This window comes from Zosterops lateralis (genome assembly GCF_965231275.1).
Source record: "Zosterops lateralis genome assembly, chromosome: 7".
NCBI lineage: Eukaryota > Metazoa > Chordata > Aves > Passeriformes > Zosteropidae > Zosterops > Zosterops lateralis.
In genome coordinates this window covers 36,793,807-36,812,770 of record NC_139767.1, presented here as the reverse complement: position 1 = coordinate 36,812,770, position 18,964 = coordinate 36,793,807, and the positions used below count along the sequence as shown (strand labels likewise).

At 40.3% G+C, this 18,964-nt stretch overlaps 1 protein-coding gene across 1 annotated transcript in view; it reads right to left on the bottom strand.

Annotated features, from left to right (window-relative positions):
- Positions 1–17,156: 17,156 nt before the first annotated feature.
- The window catches only part of LYPD6B (LY6/PLAUR domain containing 6B), a gene marked incomplete at its 3' end in the record, with an annotated part of 6,389 nt that continues 4,581 nt past the window's right edge, over positions 17,157–18,964 (bottom strand). Inside the window, exon 4 of the mRNA XM_083864912.1 lies at positions 17,157–17,330. Within this exon, the coding sequence (XP_083721038.1) occupies positions 17,157–17,330 (174 nt within the window). The remainder of the gene's footprint in view (positions 17,331–18,964) is intronic.

Here is an 18,964-nt window from a genome sequence, read left to right as displayed (position 1 = left end):
GAGGGCGACTTGAGCTGTGCTGAGGACAAATCCAAATTTGTCCTTCAAATAAGGGACTTCTGCTCCCCCAGGAATGGCCTGGAGGGCTGTGCCTCTGCCTCTGGGCACTCAGCAAAAATAGATTTTCCTTTTCTCACCTCTCCAGACGCTCCCCAATCGACCAGGAATGAGCCCCATCAGTGTCCTGCAGCTCTCAATGGTTTTTATTCATTTCTGCCTCATGAATGCTCAGCTCATGGCTGAGGGAGATGAAAGCTGATTTATTATTTTTTTTTTTTTTTTTTTTTTTTAGCACAATCAGCTGCTGGAAAGGATTTCTCAAATTCCCCATAAACACTGAGGAAAGAGCTAAATTGGGACTATAATAATTTAATTTTCTGTGTTCACCAGACTTAGTCCAGTCTAGCACAAAGCTGGGCTTTATCTCTGTCTCAGATCAATAAATCTGCTGTTAAATATAACTCATTAATGCTATTTATAGCTCTGCACTATCAGCATCAAATAAAACACGTCTGGCTAAATGAAATTTTGCTGTCTCTTTTTTTTTTTAAAGCCTTCTGCCAGTTTTAATCCCATTTAAAGCTTTGCTGAAGCACAGAGCACCCAGAATTTGGTGTTTCTGGGCAAACACCAGATTTTATTATTACAGATAATCCCTGAAGAGGGATTAATTCTCTATAAACTTTTGGATTTCGACCAAGATTTTGGAGAACTTTGGGCTGGTAGAAACTGGGGCTGGGTGTTGGAGCAGCCCTGAGGAGAAGGATTTGGTGGATGAGAGGATGGATGTGAGCTGGCCCTGCGTGCTGGAATCCCAGAAATCCCAGAAATCCCAGAGCTGAGTCCTGAGATTTTCCAAATTATCACCCTCCAATTCTCCCCTAATTCCCCCAAACCTCAGGAATTGAGGAGTTTGTTTGGGAGCATCACCAAGACCCAGCAGTGCCAGCGAGAAAAAATCCAAAATCAACACCAAAACACTAAAATCACATCCAAGAAAACACCAAAATATTGAGTTTGGGCTCTATGCCAAATGAGAAAGAGTCGAAAAATCGACACCAAAATATTAAAACTGACATGCAAGAAACCACGAAAATACTGAATTTGGACTCCGTGCCAAACAAGAAAAAGTCCAAAATTGACACCAAAATATTAAAACTGACATCCAAGAGACACCATCAAAATATTGATTTTGGACACTTGGAGCTCAAAATCCACCACCAAAATGTCCAAAATTGACACCAAAATATTAAAATTCACATCCAAGAAACCACCAAAATATTGAATTTGGACTCAGTGGCAAATGAGAAAGAGTCCAAAATCAACACCAAAATATTAAAAGTGACATCCAAGAAACCACCAAAATATTGAGTTTGGGCTCTGTACCAAACGAGAAAAAGTCCAAAATCGACACCAAAATAATAAAACTGACATCCAAGAAAACACCACCAAAATATTGAGTTTAGACACTTGGAGCACAAAATCCACCACCAAAATGTCCAAAATTGACACCAAAATATTAAAACTCACATCTAAGAAACCACGAAAATACTGAGTTTGGGCTCCGTGCCAAACGATAAAGAGTCCAAAATTGACATTGAAATATTAAAACTCAAATCCAAGAAATCACCAAAATATTGAGTTTGGACTCTGTGCCAAATGAGAAAGAGTCCAAAATTGACACCAAAATATTAAAACTCACATCCAAGAAACACTATCAAAATATTGAGTTTGGACACTTGGAGCTCAAAATTCGCCACCAAAATGTCCGAAATTGACACCAAAATATTAAAACTCACATCCAAGAAACACCACCAAAATATTGAGTTTAGACACTTGGAGCGCAAAATCCACCACCAAAATGTCCAAAATTGACACCAAAATATTAAAACTCACATCCAAGAAACCACCAAAATATTGAATTTGGACTCAGTGGCAAATGAGAAAGAGTCCAAAATCAACACCAAAATATTAAAAGTGACATCGAAGAAACCACCAAAATATTGAGTTTGGGCTCTGTGCCAAATGAGAAAGAGTCGAAAAATTGACACCAAAATATTAAAACTCACATCCAAGAAAACACCATCAAAATATTGATTTTGGACACTTGGAGCTCAAAATCCACCACCAAAATATCCAAAATTGACACCAAAATATTAAAACTCACATCCAAGAAACCACCAAAATATTGAGTTTGGACACTTGGAGCTCAAAATCCGCCACCAAAATCCCGCCCAGTGAAATCCTTTGGGAGAGGATCCCATGAAAACAGCCCTTGGAGGTGAATCCCAAAGTTTTGGTGTTTCACGGGGACGTTGCCGACGTGGGGTTGAGGTTCCTGCGTGTCCCGACAGTCCTGGGCTTCACCTGGAATTAGTGACAGAATTAATAACCTCCAGTAGATACTCGGAGCCAGAAGGAGCAGTTTGAGGACTGAATTTTCCAGTCCTGCAGGAGGAATAAAAGGAAAAAACCCGTGGGGTTGTTGGTCTCCAGCATTTGATTATTTTCCCAGCAGTAAAACTGGAAACTGGTGATTAAATCCCGGCGTTGAAGGGAGAACGGGATAAACTGGGAATTCCTGTCTCCCTCATTTCACTTCAGCCTTCCTGGGTTAGGAATCATTTGAACAGAGAAAAAAAAAAGAAAAATCTGATTATTCTGAATTCTTATTCCATCCAGTTTAACACCCCAACCAGCAAAGCACCTGAAAAATAAAAAGAATTCAGCACATCCCTTAGTTTTTCATGGTAATTCCCAAATATCCTCTTGAATATCCCTGTGAGAGAAAATGGGTGAGAGAACAAAAGTTGACACATCTCTAGTAAAATAAAAATAGAAATAAAAATAAAAATAAAAAAATAAAAATAAATAAATTAAATAAATAAATAAAATAAAAATAAAAAATAAAAATAATAAAAAATAACAATAACAATAATGATAACAATAAAAATAAAAATTAAAAAATAAAAATTAATAGAAATAAAAATAAAAATAAAAAATAAAAATTAATAGAAATAAATTAATTAAATAAATAAATAAAATAAAAATAATAAAAATAAAAATAAAAATAAAAATGAAATTAATTAAATAAATAAATAAAATAAAAATAGAAATAACAATAAAAATTAAAATAAAAAATATTAAATAAATAAAAAATAAAAATAGAATAAAAATAAAAATAAAAATAAAATTAAAAATAAATACCTCAAAAAACCAAGGAAATATTCCAGGGAAGAGTGAGGTAAAAAAAAAGATGGGCAGGTAAAGGAAAGTTGGAGAGGAAAAACAGGAATATTTCAAGGGGCAAAATACGTGGAGAAACAATTCCAGGTTGCCCAGAGAAAATGTGGGAACGTGGAAATATTCAGGGATGGGGCTGGAGATTTGGAGGTGTGTGGTCTGTTTGAACAACACCCCACAATTTCTAAATTCCAATTTTAACGCGCCCAACGAGATTGAGATTTCAGCCAACAACTCCCAGGGTGTTTTTCCTGCTTTTCCAGCCTCTCCTGGGCCAGGAAGAAAATTCCAGAAGCTGAGTGTGGAAATTCCAGCTGTGAGAGTTTTTTTCTGTAAATAAAATATTCCACAGAAGGAACATTTCTGGATCAGCAGCTGGAAAAAGCAAGGAATAAATAATAATTTTAAAATATACATAATTAATGGTGTAAAGAGGGGTTAATCTTCCCCACAATCTCATTTTTGTTGCCAAAAAAGAGAGACAAACGACAGGAATGAAAGAGAGCTCGTTTCCCTCTGATAATGTGCCAGAAGTTTAATTCCTGGAGTGAAAACTAATAAAGAGCTGAAGGAGAGGAGGGGTCGGAGGCTTTGTGGAATTCCTGGTGGGAAATTGGGAATTAAACCAAACTGTGAGTTCCAGTCACTCTTCCTCTGAGATTGGCAGAAAAATGTAAATTCCACAGACCTCCTAAAGGGGTTCTGGAAAACTTTTGAGGATTTCTTGTTGGTTTTGCTCTTTTCATCCAGAATTGAAGAACTCCAGCATTAAAATCTAAAATTCATTTGGCATCAACCCATAGCTGTGGATGTTCCATCCCTGGAAGTGTCCAAGGCCAGAGTCCAAACTCAATATTTTGGTGGTTTTTTGGATGTCAGTTTTAATATTTTGGTGTCAATTTTGGACTTTTTCTCATTTGGCACGGCAGGGGTAGAATGGGCATTGAAATATTAGAACTCAAATCCAAGAAATCACCAAAATATTGAGTTTGGACTCCATGCCAATGGGAAAGTTTTAATATTTCAGGGGTAGAATGGGATCAGCTTTAACTCCCCTTCCACCCCAAACCATCCTGGAATTCTGTGAAAATGATAATTGTTATAAAGCCTTCCAAATTTTTATTTTATATATTTATATATTTATTTATATATATATATATATATAATATATATATAATATATATAATATATATTATAATATATTATAATATAATATTATATAAAATATATATAACACTATATATTATAATATATTATAAGATTATATATATTATATATAATATAATATATATAAATATATGTGGGTGTATATATGTGTGTGTGTATATATATGTGTGTATATATATATATAGAATGTATTTTTCCCTATAATTGAATTCCATCAATGATTTTATTTTGAGCTTAATTTAAAAGAAAAAAAGAAGAAAATAAACAAAAGAAAGAGGAAAAATCCATTGGGAAACCCTTTGCACATTTTTAGAGTCAAGATGTGAATGGTCCAAACATCAAATGCTCCAAACTGACATTTGTGTTTGTCCTACATTCTCAAAATACATTAAAAATAATAATTAAAAAAAAAAAAAATCAGCCTTGCTGATGATGTCAGCTGGCTTTGAAAGCCCACAGCAAATTTATTATTTCCTTTGGAGGAAAAAAAAAAAATAAAAAAATGCACTTTGTTCTTCCTACGAGCTCGTTCCCATCAGCTCCAGCTGCCAAGAGAAGCTGCTTTGGGAAGGAGCCAAGGGATGGAGCCAATGTGGGGGACCCTGAGCACAGACCATTTCTGGGCTGGGGGAGAAAACCTTTGTGCAATTTTGGATGTCTGAGACTTAATGAGAAAGTCTGAGAGGTCTCATTAAGAGGTGTCACTCCATGATCCCAATCTTTGTTTCCTTCCTTTTTCTTTAAGCTGCTCCCAAACTGGCTGGAAAGGAATCTTTATGAGAGAGGATGAGCTGAACTTTGGGAATTGGGAGGCCAAGATGGCCTGGACAGGATTTGATGCAGCTTTTTCACCCTCTGACAGAGAACTGACTCTGACAGAGCTCTAAAAACCCAACTGTGTTTTCTTCCTGCTGTTCCAGCATCTTTTTTTGGGATGAGCAGAGAGTTTCTGGGATACAAATCCAGGAGTGGTGGAGTCCCCATCCCTGCAGGGATTACAAAGCTTTGTGGACGTGGCACTTGGGGACAAGGTCAGTGCTGGCCTTGGCAGTGACTGGACCTGATGGCCCCAGACCTTTTCCAACCTGAAATATTCCATGATTTAAGTGATGAAATCCAGACTGAGTTACCTGGGAGCTTCAGCAGCAGGGTTTGATCCCAGATTCCTTGGCCATTCCCTTTTCCTCCTTGAGCCCTGGGGTCCAGGAGAAGGTGCCCAAAATTCTGGGAGGAGCAGGGATGGATCCACAGGGGCAGGAGGATTAAATCCCTGAGCTGGGAGCAGCAGGGATGGATCCACAGGAGCAGGAGGATTAAATCCCTGAGCTGGGAGGAGCAGGGATGGATCCACAGGGGCAGGAGGATTAAATCCCTGAGCTGGGAGGAGCAGGGATGGATCCACAGGGGCAGAAAGGATTAAATCCCTGAGCTGGGAGGAGCAGGGATGGATCCACAGGGGCAGGAGGATTAAATCCCTGAGCTGGGAGGAGCAGGGATGGATCCACAGGAGCAGGAGGATTAAATCCCTGAGCTGGGAGCAGCAGGGATGGATCCACAGGGGCAGGAGGATTAAATCCCTGAGCTGGGAGCAGCAGGGATGGATCCACAGGATGAGGGAGGATTAAATCCCTGAGCTGGGAGGAGCAGGGATGGATCCACAGGAGCAGAAAGGATTAAATCCCTGAGCTGGGAGGAGCAGGGATGGATCCACAGGAGCAGGAGGATTAAATCCCTGAGCTGGGAGGAGCAGGGATGGATCCACAGGATGAGGGAGGATTAAATCCCTGAGCTGGGAGGAGCAGGGATGGATCCACAGGAGCAGGAGGATTAAATCCCTGAGCTGGGAGGAGCAGGATCCATCCACAGGAGCAGGAGGATTAAATCCCTGAGCTGGGAGGAGCAGGGATGGATCCACAGGGGCAGGAGGATTAAATCCCTGAGCTGGGAGCAGCAGGGATGGATCCACAGGAGCAGAAAGGATTAAATCCCTGAGCTGGGAGCAGCAGGGATGGATCCACAGGAGCAGGAGGATTAAATCCCTGAGCTGGGAGGAGCAGGATCCATCCACAGGAGCAGGAGGATTAAATCAGGGAGGAATGTGAGATGAGATCTCCCACAAACACTCCCCGATAGTAACTGGGCAACACAAAACTCTCCCAACTGAATTCCAGCCCTTTGCCCTGCAGAGGGTTTGTAAAAATGCTGCTTTCCTTTTTTTATTTTTTTTTTTTTTCTCCTCTTTGGAATGCACAGGTATCTTTAAAAAAAAATTCTAAATGTGTTTTTGCGGTTCTTCCCAGAGTATTAAAAATTCAGATTTAATTATATATTTTTTTTCTTCAAATCTCCACTACAAATCTCAAACGGTGAATATGATTTATTCCTTCCTTGGAAGTGGAAACCTGTGGGAGTCAAACCCTTTTCACACTTTCTTTCCTGCTGATATTTTTTTTTTTCTCTTTTTTTGGCATATTTTCAAACTCATTAAGCTGCCACTTGAAAAATCCTATTCCTAAAATAGCACAGTGGAAACTCATTTTCTCCAGACTATTTTCACCCCAGAAAAATCTTCATCACCAAGATGACTTCAAAGAAAACAGAATGGGTGAAAAAAAAATAAAAATTCGTGGTTTAAAGATCCTTAATGATCATCATGATTCAAGGATTATTAATGCTCTGGCAAACAGCAGCAGCTGTGGCTCAGGAATGGGAGAATCAAGGATTTTCACCAGGAATGGGAATGGGAATGGGAATGGGAATGGGAATGGGAATGGGATGAAGCTCCCCAGGTCCCCTGGAAGTGCCCAAGGTCAGGCTGGATGGGACTTGGAGCAGCCTGGGATGGTGGGAGGTGTCCCTGCCATGACAGGGCTGGATTGGGATGGATGTTAAGGTCCCTTCCAACCCAAACCATTCCACGTTCCCAGGTTTTGGATTGGGACTCAACCCAGTTCAGTGCAGCTGGAACTGGAACAGATTCATTGGAAAATGTGATCCTTTTCACAGATCTGCCCCAATTCCTTCAGCCTCACATTCTCCTTTTTTTCCCTTTTTTCACCTCCCTGTCCTGCCCCCCAGACCCCTCTGCCCTGCAGACACCCACATGGGTTTGGGACAGGAGAGGAAAGAGAGAAAGCCCTGCAGACACCCACATGGGTTTGGGACAGGGCAGGAAAGAGAGAGCCCTGCAGACACCCACATGGGTTTGGGACAGGAGAGGAAAGAAAGAGAGAAAGCCCTGCAGACACCCACATGGGTTTGGGACAGGAGAGGAAAGAGAGAAAGCCCTGCAGACACCCACATGGGTTTGGGACAGGAGAGGAAATAAAGAGAGAAAGCCCTGCAGACACCCACATGGGTTTGGGACACGAGAGGTAAGAGAGAAAGCCCTGCAGACACCCACATGGGTTTGGGACACGAGAGGTAAGAGAGAGCCCTGCAGACACCCACATGGGTTTGGGACAGGAGAGGAAATAAAGAGAGAAAGCCCTGCAGACACCCACATGGGTTTGGGACAGGAGAGGAAATAAAGAGAGAAAGCCCTGCAGACACCCACATGGGTTTGGGACAGGAGAGGAAAGAAAGAGAGAGAGAGGAAGGGGCTCAACCAGCAGAGAAGGAAAAAACATCAGAGGGAGGGAGAACAAAAGCAGAGCTCAAACCCCACAACATCACAGAAAGGTCCAAAGGGCAGGAGCTCCTCAACCCACGGACATTTCCTGATGGGATCAGAGGGAAATTCCTTAAAAGTTGACAAGGGACCATCAATCCAGCCTGTGCAGATCCATGGATGGGTTAGAAAGGACCTTGAAGCTCATCCCATTCTCCCTTTCCACCATCCCAAATTCCTCCAAACCCCCTCCAACCCAACCTTGGACACTCCCAGTGCATCAAAAACTCCTCAAACCAGACCAACTTTCCAAGGATCAGCAGCCCCAGCCCTTTTCCAGGGATTCAGGACACTCCAAGAGGTGTTTGGGAGTTCCAACTCGTTGTTTTTTTTTTCCAACACATTAGTGAATAATTTATCTTGTTAATCTGAAAGGATGGAAAGAGATCACTGTCTGTGAGATTGATGGCTGAAAGTGGAGGGAGGGGAAGGGGAACATGAAACAAAATACCCTCCAGAGCAATTTGCTCCTGCAAAATGATTTATGGGGGATGTGATATTAGTGGGGGAATTTCTGGAAGGATTCTTGCAAGATTTAAGGAGTCAGTCCTGTTTTCCTGGACCTCAAGGGGAGGGGCATTTTAAGAGAGGGAGAGGTTATTCCATAATCAAACACTGCTCAGGTTTGCAGCACCTGCAAATTAAAAAAAAAAAAAAAAAATCCTTCCCTCAGCCTGGACTGATTCATAGGTGAAGGTTTTGGGGTTTTTTTTTAATTCCAAAAATATCCTGGGAATTGCCAGTGAACTGTTAAAGAGGGTGTTTTTTTATTCTTCCCTTTATATTTTCAATTAAAAATTGGCTCTGAGCAAACCCCATTTCTGCAAAGCTGGTCTTAACTAAACACAAACTTCCTGTGGCAGGGAATTCCACGGGGAAGATGTTCAGACTCTCCCTTTCCTCCAGGGGTTTGAGCCCCAAATCTACAAACAGAAAGGAAATTGCCATTCCCATGGAATTTTGGGAATTCAGTCCTTCAGTTCCAGCCTGGATCTCACTGTGAGAGGGAAGGCAGAGCTGGTGTCACCATCCAGAGGGAAAAATCAGGAGTTTTGGCTCTGACATCCCAAAAAATCACATCCCAAATAGGAAAGGGATGGAGGGGAAAAGCTGCTTGGGAGCACAAAGCATCAACATCAATTGGCCCAGCATATTATTATTATTATTATTAATATTACTATTATTAATATTATTATTATTACTACTACTGCTACTACTACTACTACTGCTACTATTACTACTACAATATATTATTACAATATATTATTCAATATATTTAATCTGTCTGATTTTCACTTAGGAAATTGCTGAACAGCCAACAGTGAATCTTGTCTCCCTGGAATAAAAAATCCTATTTTTCCCTCCCCAAATCCCTTTCCCTCCATACCTGTGGAGCAGATCCCAGCCTTGATTTCCCCCCCAAACCAACAGGGACAGCCCCTTTCATCATTTCCAGCCTCTCCAAACCCATTTCCAGCCCCTGAAGGCGGCATGAATGATCCCATTGTGGGCCCCTATCAGTACCCAACTCTTGGGTTACACCACTTTGGGATGGGATCAGCAGTTTTGGGGTGGCCCCTCCTCGCCAGGAACAGGTTTAGGGGGAAGTTAAAGCCATTCCAGGAGAGAAATAAATATGGGGGAAAATTACCGAATCTCTAATTACGGTTAAAAATCTGGATTTGGAGTGGCAGGAGGAAGAGCACAATCCCCTGCACGGAATTCCCAGCTGAATTTTGATGGATTTACGGAGTTGAAGGGAACAAAGGGGACAGTGAGGGGACACAGGGAGGGAACACAGAGCCTTTGAGCCCTATCGAGGTCCCATCATCCCTCTGCACATTCCTGCTCTCTTGGATTTCAGCGGATACGGGGGAAAACTTGGGGAAATTCGATGTAATTGCTGCTCACTCTGGAGTTCAGTTCCAGAGCAGGGTGACATCCCTGACATCCATCCCTTGGGTGACCCCAGGGCTGTCCCTGGGGTTATAAACAGCAGCAAATTCAAAATTCAGCCCTGTTTGTTATTGGAAGTGAGGAGAATTTTAGTCACCCCCTCCCTTGTCTTGTTCACAGTGGATACAGGCACTTTTCCTGTCTCCAAAATCATCTGGCAGGGCTGGATGGAGGGCAGGGAGATTTACAGGAGTGAAGAGCAGCCAGGGCTGGGGGTCAGGAATTCCTCCCCTTAGGACAGCAAATTCCAGAGCAGCTGCAGGGGAGCTCAGGGGAAATGACAGCCCTGGATGGGGCTGATGACAGATGGGGAATTGTCCTGCTGCCCGGGCAGGGCTGGGATCCTGCTGGAGAGCAGGATTCCCTCTGCACAAAGCTGCTCCTGGGATGGTGGATCTGCACTGGCTGCACTCTCTGCTCCTCTGAGTGTTGGTGAAAATGGGATGTGGAAAATCTGATCCTAAACTGGGATGTGAGAAATCTGATTCCAAATTGGGATGTGCAAACTCAGATCCTAAACTGGGATGTGCAAACTTAGATCCCAGTCACAGCTGGGACCTACAAAATCAGATCCCAGTCACGACTGGGATGTGCAAACTCAGATCCCAAACTGGGATGTGGAAAATCTGATCCCAAATTGGGATGTGCAAACCCAGATCCCAAACTGGGATGTGCAAACTCAGATCAGTCACAGCTGGGACCTACAAAATCAGATCCCAGTCACAGCTGGGATGTGCAAACCCAAATTAATCACAACTGAAATGTGCAAAATTAGATCCCAAACTGGGATGTGCAAACCCAAATCCCAAACTGGGATGTGCGAAATCAGATCCTAAACTGAGATGTGCAAACCAAGATCCCAGTCACAACTGGGATGTGCCAACCCAAATCAATCACAGCTGGGATGTGCAAACCCAGATCCCAAACTGGAATGTGCAAACCCAAATTAATCACAGCTGAAATGTGCAAAATCAGATCCCAAACTGGGATGTGCAAACTCAGGTCCCAATCACAATTGGGACCCAAAAACTCAGATCCCAAACTGGGATGTTCAAACTCAGATCAGTCCCAATTGGGATGTGCAAAATCAGATCCCAAACTGGGATGTGAAAACCCATATCCCAAATTGGGATGTGCAAAATCAGATCCCAAATTGGGATGTGCAGAATCAGATCCTAAACTGGAACATGCAAACCCAAATCAATCACAGCTGGGATGTGCAAAATTAGGTCCCAAACTAGGATGTGGAAACTCACATCAGTGACAACTGGGACCTACAAATTCAGATCCCTGTCACAACTGGGATGTGCAAACCAAGATCCCAAATTGGGATGTGCAAACTCAGATCCCAGTCACAGCTGGGATGTGGAAACCCAGATCCCAAACTGGGATGTGCAAACCCAAATTAATCACAACTGAAATGAGCAAAATTAGATCCCAAACTGGGATGTGCAAACTCAGATCAGTCACAACTGGGACCTACAATTTCAGATCCCAGTCACAATTGGGATATGCAAACTCAGATCCCAAACTGGGATGTGCTAAATCAGCTCCCAGTCCCAAATGGGACCTACAGCCTCTCCCCTTCCCAAAGCTCTTCTCTCCCTGTCCCAGCCACAAAATTTTCAGGTTTCACACCCAGTTCCCACGCTGGAATTCCAAAATAAATTCCTGAATATTTTGCTTTAAAATCAGGGGAATAATATAATAGTACACATATATTATAATAATATAATAATAAAGGGTAATTCAACATCTTGGGACTTAATTCTTAACCTTAATTTTAATTAATCTTAATTCAATCTGGGATTGGGGCAGGTTTCCCTGCCCTGGAAAAGGGGGAATAAAATGAGTTTTAAGTTCCTCCAACCCAACCCACTCTGGAATTTTATGGTCTGTGATATTTCTGGATATTCTGATGGTGAAACATTTCAATTTTGGAATTTCATCTGCTGAAAAAGCTGATTTAGAGCCTTCAGTCATTAGGAACTATTCAGAGTGAAGAAAAGTGGAATTGCAGCGTGTCAGGAGCCGGCCTGGGCTCTCCTGACAGGTTTTGCAGAAATTTATTTACGGCTCCAGCAGCAGCAAAAGGCACAGGGGGAAATAATTCAAACCCAGAAAGGAATAAATTCCACAAAGAAATAAATTGTGTCGCTCAGCTGAGCCCTGGGGCAGTGCTGGGGTTTGACACGCAGGGCTGGAGTTGTTTTAAAGGGAAAGTTTAAACCAGGATTAATCCAAGTTTTAAAATTAAATTAGTCAAAGTTTTAAACTTGGATTTGTCAGACTTTTTAAACTTGGATGTGTCAAACCTTTAAATTGTCAAATGTGTCAAATTTTTTTTTAATTTCAAATTTGTCAAAATTTTAAACCTGAATTAGTCAAATTTTTATACCTGGATTTGTCCAACTTTTAAATTTGGATTTGTCAAACTTTAAAACTTGGATTTGTCAAACCTTTAAATTGGATTTGTCAATTTTTTTTAAATCTCAAATTTGTCACAATTTTAAACCCGAATTAGTCGTATTTTTAAATCTGGATTTGTCAAATTTAAAAAGCTGGATCTGTCAAACTTTTAAATTTAAATTAGTCAGAGTTTTAAATTTGGATTTGTCAAACTTTTAAATTGGATTTGCCAATTTTTTTTTTAATCTTGAATTTGTCCAAATTTTAAACCTGAATTAGTGAAATTTTTATAACTGGATTTGTCAAACCTTTAAACTGGATTTGTCAAATTTTTTTTAATCTCGAATTTGTCAAAATTTTAAACCTGAATTAATCAAGTTTTTAAACCTGAATTTGTCAAATTTTTAAACCTGGATTTGTCAAATTTTTAAACCTGGATTTGTTAGACAAAGTTTTAAAAATTGAGATACCAAAAATAAAGGATTTGAAAAAAAATCCCCTCCGAAAAATTAAAAACTGCAAAAAGTCAAAAAATAAAAATATATTAAAACTTTTCAAATTATCCAAAATAAATATAAATTATAAAACCTTCAGATTATTAAACAGTCCATTAATAATAATAATAATAATAATAATAATAATAAACAACAAAGATAAAGACCCCAAGTTTCTTCACAAAATTCAAAAATAAAAATCCCAAACACTAAAATTGGGACAAATCACCCCAAATGAACTTTGTGAAGTGACCTTTAAATCCTTAAATATTTTCCCTTTTAAATATTCTCAAATAATGATGAATATTTAATATAATTTTCCTTTTAAAATTTCTTAAATGAGATTTCATTTGATTTTCATTAAAACACCACAAAAAACGAAAATTAAAATTATTTTAGGAATGATTCTGGGCAATCAGAATTTTGAAAAAATGAAAATAAAATTAAATTTTCTCCTTTTAAACATCTCTGGTCTCTAACAGGATAAATTAAATAGGGGATAAATGGGATAAATTATAAATTAATTTATATTAATTAATTATAATTATAATATTAATGGGATAAAATATAAATTAATAATTGAGAGTAATATTTACTCTCAAAAAGGGAGAGAAAATATTCCCAAAAATATTGTTGGGACTCAGCAGAGAAGATAAAATTTAAATTATCCAGAAGTCAGAATTTAATTTAAATTAAGATTTTACCGAACAATACTTATCACCAGAAAATATTTGAATTTTATTTTATTTTTTATTAAAAGTGCCATTTCTGGAGAAGATTTAAAGCAGTTACAAAGAAAACATCCAAAGACTGAATAATGAAGGATTTATCAGGATTTAAGTTTTAAAAATAAACTTTCCAAAGGCTGTCAGTGCAATGCAAATAAAAATCATATCACACACATAGAGATATATATATAATAAAAAAATACATTTAACTGCACAACTGGATGGATTTGCCATTATTTCTGAATTATTTTCCGGTTCAAAAAATTGATGGATTTACAGAAACATCATTACCAAAGTTTTGGGGGTGGATTTAGGCGATGAAAAAATTAAATATATTTAAATTACAACATCTGTGAAGCCAAACTGAGAGAGAGACACATCACTGCAAATTGGTTTTATCAAAAGAAAACTGGAATAATTGAAATTACAAGATCTGTGAACCCAAACTGAGATAAAAACATCATTAAAAATTGGTTTTATCAAATGAAAAATGGAATATATTTAAATTACAACATCTGTAATTTCAATTACAACATCTGAACACAAACTGAGATAAAGATATCACTGAAAAATTGGTTTTATCAAATGAAAAATGGAATATATTTAAATTACAACATCTGTAATTTAAATTACAACATCTGAACCCAAACTGAGATAAACACTCATCACCGAAAACTGATTTTTATCAAACGAGAAGTTGAATATATTTAAATTACAACACCTGTAATTTAAATTACAACCTCTGTGTTTAAATTACATTTGATTCCAAATTGAGATAAAGACATCACTGAAAATCTTTTATTTTTCAAATCCAATAATACTTTTTTTTTTTAAGTCCTTCAGACAGAGATCTGAAGAGAAAATTCAGCTGATACCTGAAAATATTTAATATAAAAAAATCTGCCATAAATTAAGGTGGGATTTCTGTACCATCATCAATCCTGCAAAAAATATTTTAATTTTAATACTCTTTGCTCTGCTCTCAGCACAATTTTTTTTCTATAAAATCAGCATTTAACATCAAATCCAAACAGGGTTTTCCATTTAAAAAAATGAAGCAAAAGGGAAAAATTGACATTTCCTCTTAAATTCCAGATTTCTTCTACCAAGTGCCTCCTTGAGCATTTCCATGTTCAAAAATAAACCCAAACTTTGCAATAACAAAGGGATTGGTGCCTCCAAATGATTAAAACCCAACCTCAATATTCTCAAGAATATTCTTGGAATTCTCTGATTGTAAAAAATAAAATAAAAAAAAATTTTTAAAAAATCATTTAACCAAGGTAAAAACCCACAGATTTTCTCCTTCCTGAAATGTCCTTTTTTTTGTTGTTGTTGCAGCCCCTCATTTTTTTTAGGGTCTCCCAGCCATTCCCAAAAGCTCTGGAATGACATTTCCAATATAAAAAAAAACCCTTAGTGCTGAGATTATTGTAAAATATTAAATTATAACAGTAATTTTAAATGGGAAATTATATTTACGATTAAAATTGGAAATTGGAAATTATAACAGCAACTCCTACAGGACCACACAGAGCACTCGGAGGCCTCGTTGAGATTGCAATAATTATTCCCAGAAATGGAATTTGGGAGCAATTTGTGCTTCGAGGGAGGAAAAATGGGAAAAATCCAAATGTGGATGGTCCAAAATGTGGAACTGAGGAATTCCCCATGGAGCTCAAGGAAACCTGGAATGGTTTGGGAATGGTTTGGCTACTAAAAGAAAAAATCCTTTCAGATGGAAAAAATCCTTCATGGAGGAGAAGGATGAAGGAAATTAAAGGATCATCAGAGAATCCTGGAATGGTTTGGGTTGGGAAGGACCTTAAAGCCCATCCAGGGAAAACTTCCACCATCCAAGGTTGTTCCAACCTGGCCTTGGACACTTCCAGGGATCCAGTTCTTCTCTGGGAATTCCATTCCAGCTCCTTTCCACCCTCCCAGCAGGAATTCCTTCCCAATATCCCACCTCAAATCTCCTCTTTCCCAATGGGAAGCCATTCCCTGTCCTGTCCCTCTTGTCCCCAGTCCCTCTCCAGCTCTCCTGGAATGTTCTGGAAGCTCCCCCTGGATCCTTCCCTTGTCCAGATGAACATTCCCAGCTCTCCCAGCGCGGCTCCAGAGCAGAATTCCAGCCCTTTTGGATGACCCAACCACGACCAGGAGAATCCAGATCTTGGAAAACCTCAACTCAAACATCCAGAACAGTTTTCCTTCAGCAAGAAAAAAGATTTTTCCATCCAAATTTTGTACCGAACCACCAACTACAAATTTTAATTTTGCCCCTCCAGAAGCCACGGACTGAATTCAGAAATTCAGACACCTTTTTTTTTTTTTTTACCATCCTAAGAATATTGTGGAGGAAATTCTGGAATGTCAAAAAGCCTGGAAATATTTCAAAATCTTCTTTACAACTGAATATAATTAGTGACATCAACCAGAGAATGATTAGGACAATATTGATGGAAAAGAAGCCAAATTTTTACTGGTTTTTTTCAGGGAACGGTTCCAAATCTCTTTTTTTGAGTGAGTTTAAGGGATCCATCCTTCCTGAAAACATCCATCAGGACAAAAATATTCCTGGGAAAAATCTGTGCAAATCAACAGAGAACACAGCAGAGTTCCCTTCTGATTTATTCCAAGTTGGGATAAATTTATTGGAATTTTTAGGATAATGAAGCTGCTTGACCGTAGATGTGATTTCAAAGTCATGATACCCCAATATCAAAAAAATTTTTTTTTTGTGATATTCAATTGGAAGGAAATGATCTCTTTGGTTTGGAAGGTCAGGAATTCTGCTCTGGCTGCTCCAATGGGATTTTTTAGGAATTTTACATTTCCCACAGCTTTAAAATGAGACATTTTACAGCAAGAAAAGATCTGATTTTGTGTTATTGCCAGAGGAAATGAGAGCTTTGATCAAGCAGGAAAAAAACTCAACCTCTATTTTTTCTCAAACTCAACCTATTTTTTCTCTGTGCAAACCAAAGGTGTTTTCTATGAAATCAAGATAAGCTCAAACACACCCTGATAAGACAAAAAAAACTCTGCGTTTTTTATGCACATAAAAAGTTTAAATCCAATTTCCACCTTTCCACATCACCCACCCAAATCTCCTTTTGATTGCGACTTCGAACCTTCCATCCAACTTCAAAAATTCTCTACAAATCCATTTCCCACAGTCACAAAAAAAAAAAAAAAAAAAAATAAAAAACCAAAGAAAATGTGCTTTTTCCTCAGAAAACAGGGAATCAAAACTTGAGTCCACCCCACTGCCCCACCCACCAGGAGGGGTTTTTATGGGGTTTATTTCCAATACTGACGGGGAAGGATCCCCAGTAAAACACCCAAGGAGTTCAAGACGCGCCTTCGGATGGGATTTGCCGTTATTCGCCAAATCCGCCGTAACTAAAGGACATTCAGCGACATCTCCTTGGACATCCTGTAAGTTCCTGGATTGTGCCAGCAGTTTTGTGTGATGGTGCCGTGTCAGGACAGCGCTGTTGTCACCGTTGTCACCAGTGTCAGCAGCAGGGCCAGGCTGGGCGCGGCGCGGCAGCCCCCGGCCGCCCTGCGCGCCTGCAGCACGGCAAACACCGCGTTGCTGGCGTTGGTGGGGATCTCCACGTTGCAGATCATGCCCTCGCAGCAGGAAACACACTCCTGGAGGGAGGAAAGGGGCGTTAATGAATTATGGGTGGTTTGTGGGAGTTGGAAAAGCAGAGGGTTTTCAGAGTGTTTTGATACGCTGATGGAGGTTTGAAATAACGCCTTGGGAAGACTGAGTTGGACAGAGTTAGTGAATAAAGCAGATATTTATTCAAAGGCCTCCAGGATCCACCTTGGGAAGGACAGGGCATGACCAGGGCTACACCCAAGGTGGACCCAAAATGGTCACAAAATGGTCACGAAATGGCCACAAAATGGACCCAAAATGGACCCAAAATGGACACAAAATGGTCACAAAATGGTCACAAAATGAACACAAAATGGTCACAAAATGAACACAAAATGGTCACAAAATTGACCCAAAGTGGTCACAAAATGGACACAAAATGGTCACAAAATAGACCCAAAATGGACACAAAATGGACCAAAAATGGTCACAGAATGGACCCGAAATGGTCACAAAATGGACACAAAATGGTCCCAAAATAGACCCAAAATGGTCACAAAATAGACCCAAAATGGACGAAAAATGGTCACAAAATGGACCCAAAATGGACCCAAAATGGTCACAAAATAGACCCAAAGTGGTCACAAAATAGACCCAAAATGGCCACAAAATGGCTGACCAGTCACTTATAAGTTTTGGTCCATTTGCACATTGGGGTTTAATTGTCCAATTCCAGCTTCAGGTTGTGAGGTCTCATCCTTTTTGTTCCTCCCCTCAGCCCACTCTTGTTGGTGCCATTGGGTGCACCCAAAAGCCCCAGGAGGGAGTTGTTTTTATCTCCTTCCACCCAGCAGGAGCAGGGAAAAGGAGGAGAGGAAAGGAGGAAGGAGGAAGGAGGGCTCGGTCCTGCTCCTCCTGCAGAAATCCGAGTGTTCCCTGCTGCAGAGCAGCTCCTGCTGCTTCCTCCTGGAAAAACCAGTCCTGGAATGGCCAGCTCCAGCCCCAGGAGCAAGGCAGGAGTAGCAGGAGTAGGACAGGAATAGGGCAGGAGTAGGGCAGGAGCAGCTGGAGTAGGTCAGGAGTAGCAGGAATAGGAGTAGGGCAGGAATAGGTCAGGAACAGGGCAGGAATAGCAGGAGCAGGGCAGGAGCAGGGCAGGAGTAGGGCAGGAAAAGGGCAGGAGCAGGGCAGGAGTAGGGCAGGAGTATCAGGAGTCAGACATGAGTAGAGCAGGAGTAGGGCAGGAATAGGACAGGAGTAGCAGGAGCAGAGCAGGAGTAGAGCAAGAGTAGGACAGGAGCAGGAAAGGAGCAAGGCAGGAATAGGGCAGGAACAACAGGAACAGGACAGGAGCAGGGCAGGAGCAGGGCAGGAGTAGAGCAGAAATAGGACAGGAGTAGCAGGAGTAGAGCAGGAGTAGAGCAGAAATAGGACAGGAGTAGCAGGAGTAGAGCAGGAGTAGAGCAGAAATGTGGCAGGAATAGGAGGAGCAGGGCAGAAATAAGGAAGGAGTAGGACAGGATTAGGACAGGAGTAGCAGGAGAAGGACAGGAGTAGCTGAAGTAGGACATAAGTAGAGCAGGAATAGGGCAGGAGCAGGGCAGGAGTAGCAGAGGCAGGGCAGGAATAGGACAGGAGCAGCAGGAATAGGGCAGGAACAACAGGAGCAGGGCAGGAGTAG